The sequence below is a fragment of the Schistocerca americana genome, chromosome 2 (assembly GCF_021461395.2).
Source record: "Schistocerca americana isolate TAMUIC-IGC-003095 chromosome 2, iqSchAmer2.1, whole genome shotgun sequence".
In the NCBI taxonomy this organism is placed as follows: Eukaryota; Metazoa; Arthropoda; class Insecta; order Orthoptera; family Acrididae; genus Schistocerca; species Schistocerca americana.
Window position 1 is genome coordinate 206,774,916 of NC_060120.1, and position 6,877 is coordinate 206,781,792.

General features: G+C 44.3%; 1 protein-coding gene across 1 annotated transcript in view; it reads right to left on the reverse strand.

Annotated features, from left to right (window-relative positions):
- LOC124593888 (juvenile hormone acid O-methyltransferase-like) overlaps nucleotides 1–6,152 on the reverse strand; it is a 49,595-nt gene extending 43,443 nt beyond the window's left edge. Inside the window, exons 1-2 of the mRNA XM_047132235.1 lie at nucleotides 6,000–6,152; nucleotides 1,307–1,527 (exon numbers count right to left, since the gene is read on the reverse strand). Of these exons, the coding sequence (XP_046988191.1) occupies nucleotides 1,307–1,527; nucleotides 6,000–6,152 (374 nt within the window). The remainder of the gene's footprint in view (nucleotides 1–1,306; nucleotides 1,528–5,999) is intronic.
- Between the last annotated feature and the right edge of the window lie 725 nt (nucleotides 6,153–6,877).

Consider the following 6,877-nt stretch of genomic DNA (forward strand, 5'->3'; position numbering starts at 1 on the left):
GATTAACAGTACTACAACAAAATGTAATTTAAGACTAATACTTGATATAAATGTGTATCGTATTTAGCCTCTTCTGCTTAACAGTCCTCATTTCATACAAGAAGTGGTTCCTTATGCAACTGATAATCATTTTGGCATGATTTTAATTTTATTGTACCCCAGTACAGCCATAGTGGACTTCCTATCGTTGTAGGACTAATAACAGTAGTAATCCATAACAGCGGATTCCAGCAAAAGATGCAATTCTCGTTAGTACGTACACATTTAGTTACCAGTTAACAGACGTATAAACGTAGTTTTCGTCTGCTGAGTTGAGCGAGCGAGCGAGCGCACGCCTACATTCGTGACGTACGCGCCGCGGCCTGTCTTTCTTGTGGGCCTCGGTCCACATGGATAGCTTCCGTTCCGGCAGCCAGCTAGTCTCTCCTTGTCGGTCATGCAGGGCGCTTTTGCTTTATCCTACACCGACCTGCCTTTCTGTCACACTGGTAAGACACTGTCACCTGACACTTATCACACAGTAATCTGCGTAGTGTCGTGACAAATCATGTTAGTAGTGACAACTTTTTAACGCTAAACCGTCCCTTTTTTAAAAACTTTTAGCGTCCACTCACTATAAAATATTTTCTTTCGTCTTTTTTGATGCAGGCAAATTTTAAGAAATGAAGGTACGCCATATGACGATATTCACTGAATAGTAAATCCTTACTAGGAGCGACCGGTATGCCTGCAATCTTTTTAAGTTGTGACTATACTTTTGACATTCGTTTACTAATTTTAACATCCACATTATATGGTGACGCTGTACTTTGCTTTTTACCGCGTATGTTGCACCTGACGATGAGGCTTTAGGCAGAGAAACCCATTGTGCTTCAATGAAAATCAATTTAACCAACTGTTAGCGGACTTCTGCCTAACGCCATGTCTTTCAAAAGCTGAGGTTGGCCTGAATATAAAATAGTTTATTTCTATTTTAAACAGTGTTCTTTACCCTTTGACGTGCCCTCGTAGTTGCATGGTGCTCTGTGACTTCTTTTTAATACATAACACATTCTTCTGCCAGTCTGACAACAAGCCTTACATAATCTAGTTTTGTCCGTACCATAAGATATACATATCGATAAACTTAAAATATTATTGGAGAAAATGTATGATTGATTGTTATGGTATTTCTTACTCGTGGAAGTACCACAACAGCAATCCATAGCTGGAGTGATCAAGTGTAACCCCCTTGCATTACAATCGGAGAAATAAGGCAGGCCAGCTGTTGTACGGTATGGGATAGGGCGACAAACTGAGCACACACCTGTTGTCGGGCACCCAATGCAGCAGCAGCAAACAGAACACCTTGCCGAAGGGCGCGTACTGCCACACGGCGGAGTTCTCCAGGTCGGGCTGAACCACGTCCAGCTGCTCGTACGTGATGGTGCCTGGCAGCGCGTTGTGCTGCCTGCAGAACTCCAGCATCTTTGTGCTGATGTCGCAGGCCACCAGCTTCGTGCCCGGTGGCAGCCGCGGAGCTAAAACCTGCCAGTGCAGAAATATACTTTCTGATTTGCTCTTCTAAGCTATACAGCATATAAAGTTAATCAGTGCTTCCGTTTCTTTGAAGAGGCAAAGCGATCCACAGGTATTGCAGATCATTGATACAACCGTGCTGTGCAATTTCCAGACATGTCGAATATTGAGAAAAGAGGAGGGTGATGAAAGAGGCCACAGTTGTCGAATGGAGAGCACGGTGCAGATTACAGAGCGTCCAGTCCGTGTGTCGTGGTCTGGTACATGGGGGCGGCTCGCCGCGCTGTCCGCGGAACATAGCTCACCGCGCCAACTAAAGCCTGTACAGGGCGGTCGGGAACGGCCTGAAAAGCTTGTAAGGATGTTGCAGGGTAGGTTACACTGGGAAATTATTATTAATCGTTTCTGATTTTGTTATTATTGAAGTTAGCTAGACAAATAGTTGAACGCGTGAATTCAAGCAGTGTACCGGAGTAGCTGTTGCCAAATATGTTCTTCCTTCGTTTCCTCAGAGAGCACAAATGTAGCTTCTACTCACCTAGATTAAATTTATAACTTCCGGAAAAGGCACATTTTAGCTGGTGATGTGCATTTGAAGAAGTGGTAATTCACGGACTAACAGGTGTCTGTGCATTACCGCACTTTTGCCCGTGCAAGTGCTTCTATTGCTAATTAAATCGGACTTGCCGCAACGTATGAATTTTGTTCTCAGCAATTATTTCTCAGTACAACCTACCCTGCAACACCCCTACAAGCTTTTCAGACTGTTTATGACCACCCTGTAGAGCCTGCGTCAACTGGAAGGTAGTTCAGGCGGCGCATCATCAGCCGGTGTCTGTTTGAAAACCCGCCGGTATCGTGGAAACTCCATGGGTTGTGGCCGGCTCCTGCATACGTAGGGTGAGCTTGTCGGGTCCACGTCTTCAGCAAGCGTTCAACGCTGGCGTGAGGAACATCGGCTGCGTTTAAGCTTTATTGGAGCTGGATTTGTTTCCAGATTTGTGTGTCCTTGTGTCAGAACATTGCTCATAAACTGATGAAAACACAATGTACTTACAGTTCGTTTCTTTTTAAGGTTTCTTACTTCAGTCGGTAAAAATCGAGCCCCTGCTGGATTACTTTATTGTCAGTCCATCTGTCTCTCCAATTGTCAAAAACCCATTTTCTCAGGAACGAGTAAACGTATCAAGCTCAAATTTATGCCACATGCTAATATCTACTGTCCCTTGACGGAGTAAGAACGTGAAGCTTCCAAGACAGTGAAGTCACGAGGTACGGCCATTTATGACATATTTTGACACTCGAAAGCTCACTCATCAAAACTATAGTTACTTCCCGTTCACCTAGAATCATGAATTTTGGCATGAAGCAAGATTTCACAGTTTATGTAAATTTGTAATTGTATCACACGAAAAAATATCTTTTTGTCATTTGAAATCCGACTTCAGACTTGAAATTAAAACATTTTCGAACGCCTTGCAATTCCTGGGACCAATACTTTGTCAGTATCATTGTTGATAACAAGTTGGTAAGTTGTCGAGATTCTAGATTTCCGATATGGGTGAACTGTCTGTATAAATAATGAAGTTTGTATGGAACCCTCACAGCGCGAGACCTAAACGCAAAGGCCAATGTTTCGTTATACTGGAAGTTAAAAAATCGTACCGTATATTGAAAGGTGGCAATATGGACTAAAACAAGGAAAAAAAACTCCAGTATACATGGGCTATAAAATATATACCTTAAGTGCTATGAGCATTTGTTCACATAGGCTCGTGTGAAACAAATTTTTACACTGAACAAATGGTCACAGCTCTTAATATATACGTTTTAGAAGCCATGTTTACTGGATATTTTTGTCTTGGTTTGGACCACACTATCGCCTCTAAAAAAAAAAAAACTCCGTCCGCACAGGCCTTGGAAGGCCCAAAGGTACCGACCGGCCGCCGTGTCATCGTCATCCCACAGGCGTCACTGAATGAGGATATGGAGGGGCACGTGGTCAGCACACCGCTCTCCGGGCCATAAGTCGGTTTACGAGACCGGCGCCGCTACTCCTCAATCAAGTAGCTCCTCACTTAGCCTCACAAGGGCTGATTGCACCCCGCTTGCCAACAGCGCTCGGCAGACTGGATGGTCACCCATCCAAGTGTTACCACAGCCCGAAAGCGCTTAACTTCGGTGATCTGACGGGAACCGGTGTTACCACTGCGACAAGGCCGTTGGCATCGCCTCTCAAATTATGGGATAATTTTTAACACCTTGCATAAATAATCCATGCTTAATCGTGAGCATCGTGTTTTTTCTTGCTTTCGAAAAGGATATATCGATCTGTTAGATATTACACAATGTAAAATTCCAGTTAGAAAGTAACAGTACTGTGAAGAAGATAGTTGATACTGTATAGCGGAGGTGCCGAATCGAAGATAGGCACAACAAAAAGACTGTCAGAAAATGAGCTTTCGGCCAACAGGGCCTTCAAAGAAAATAGTCGGTGATTATGATCATGTGTGTGTGAGTTGCGGTTGCCAGTGTGTGTGTGTGTGTGTGTGTGTGTGTGTGTGTGTGTGTGTGTGTGTGTGTGCGTTGTCTATTATCGACGAAGGCCTTGTTAGCCGAAAGCTCATTTTCTGACAGTCTTTTTGTTGTGGCTGTCTGCAACTCACTACCTCCGCTATATGGTGACTAGCAACTATCCTTCTCTTGTTAATTATTATAGGTGCCCGAAATTTGGTGCACCTGTTGTGTACCAGGTCGTACTGTAAATCAGGAGATGAAGAAGGATTATGCAAGTAGAATAGAAATCCCACAGCAAGTCTAAAATCTATTGTCGTACGTAGGACGGTATGTATAGCTTTCTTTACTAAAATTCATGAATGGGTGTGATAAATGTAAAGCCCTTGTTGCTGCTGGTGATGAGTTACCTGTGAGCGGGATGGACAGACATTATCTCATTTACTCAGTATGTGCAGCGGCGCATTAAAGCTACCATTTACTGGTAGTCTGGCATATCAAATTGTTGTTGAAGGAGAAGATAGTGAAGTAGCTGTAACAGTGGCAGTGCACCACAGCCCACGGATAAGCAATTACACCGCGATTCGAATATGTTCGTAGGTAGTAATGTACAACATTGCTTCGTCTTAAGGATTATCCACACTACAAATCGCTGCATCAAGAATTGCATGGCGCCGATTTCCGTAACCGGGTAGTGGTTTGTAAATGGACACGTCAACAAATGCAATCGACCCCAAGTTATCTGCCGAGAAACTATTTTCCAGTGAGTCTACATTCACAAACCATGGTTGCCTTAACCGGGATAATATGCATTACTGGAGTGAATACAATCCCCATTGGTTACAACAAGTTGACCATCAGCGTCCTTGGTCGGTTAACATATCTTGTGGCGTCGTAGGAAACAAACTCATTAGTCCGTATCTTATCGACGGCACGTTGAAGGGGCACAAACAGGAACTACCGGTACAACTGTAAGACGTTGTTTCCGACGTTCGACAACGTATGTGGTTTCAGCATGACAGTTCCCGGGGCATTATGTAATTGGAGCACCGGAGCTATTAAATCGTGTTTACACTGGTCGGTGGATCTGGAGAAGTGGCCCTGTTAATTGTTCTGCTAGGTCGCCGGATTTGATGTCACTGGATTTCTTCCTTTGGGGATGTGTAAAAGATGAAGTGCAGCAGCAAGTGCCAACAGGCAGTAAAGATATGGGCGACAGCATCGGAAACGGCGATGCTGCTATTCCCGCATCTATGCTTCTGTCCTGTTTACGATCATTTGGAAAGTGGATCATTAAGTGTACTGGAGATGGTGATACTACGTTTGAACACTTACTCGAAATGGAAAAGGAGAGTAGAGTTCGTCGCGAGCCATGGCCACAGTGCCGCGTCAAGTACTCCCCTGTTCGATGTGTCGGAGGAATACGACGAAGCGAATGGGGTTCCAAGTAAAAGTTACGAAATACTGGCCTGGCCCAACTTCACAGCATGGAGGTGCGGTCCCAATACCTTTCAAGGGCCACTGAGTATCATATCATAAATTACGATGGGGTACCCATTTGTGTTCCTCTGATTACAGCGTCATCTGTGGCGAAAGGAAGGAAATGCTTCAGACAAAAGTATATAGATTTGGCCGTAGAATCGTAATCTGCAATAAAAAACGGGCGTTCCCATTGAAGATTTCAAAGTCGCCCATACCAGCCACGCACGGGGTTGGGTGGCGGGTTGAGTTTGATATCACTGAGTGTCCCCCTCCGAGCAAGCAAATTGGAATTTGAACTTTTTTTGGTCCGAAGTGTAGTTTCAAGATACTACAGTGTCTTCTGTTAAAATGAACACTCTGTGTACCTCCTTTTCTCGGTGGTCCTAGATATCCAAGAGCGACGGTACTTTTCAGAATACATCGGAGTTGCTTAGTCGTCGATTGCTCTGATGGAGTAGTAACGTGACTGGAAGTGAAGAACCCACCTTCCTGGCGACGTCACCGGGCCCGCAGCCAATGTCGAGCACCGGCAGCGGCTGCCTCGGCCATGTGAGGACCGGCCACAGCTCGTCAACCTGCTTGGTGGCCAGCAGCGTGAGGGGAGCACACCCGAGGTTGTACAAGTCTGGCTTATCCATGCTGGTGTACACTTCTTGCTCAGCCAAGCTGGTTAGAAGTCTATCCTCCTCACAGCCAGGAACAAGATGCTGATGCCTGGAAGAAAAACGGTTTTAGAGAAACCCCCCTCCACATCGGATACAGTTTAATGGGAAGGTGGACGTTAACCGTTTGCCGTTAGAGACGGAATACTAGTCAGTTTCTGGAAGAGGTTTTTAAACAAGGCCGAAGGAAACTGACTACTGCTTCCCAGCTATTTACGCGTTAATGAAGTTTATCGTAAATAATATACCTCATTTTTCAAACCAACAGCTCGCTCCATGGGAACAATTTTTAAGTATCTTTACAAAAATTTAAGGTCACCTACTCCGGTCCAGAAAGGTGTCCATTATTCAGAAGCACACATTAACAATATATTTCCAGCAGCCATAACAAGTTCAGTTGAAGAAGATCCTAAGGGGTTTATTGGTGACCCACTCCTTCTATTTCATTCCTAAATTTCTTACTAGAACCGTTTGATGGACACTTTGTATATATTAATAGCATCAAATAACACGAGCTTTTCGTAAAATAAGACTTCTGTACATCTCCAGACCCGTAATGTGATCAGTATAAGTAAGTGTTGTGAACCGATTTTGTCTTTGGTGGTGCACGGTTAGAACAGCCTGAAAATTATAATATACACCACAGTGTACCGTACGAGTACGTTTACATGTTTCGTGACAAGTTGGTTACTAATAGCATA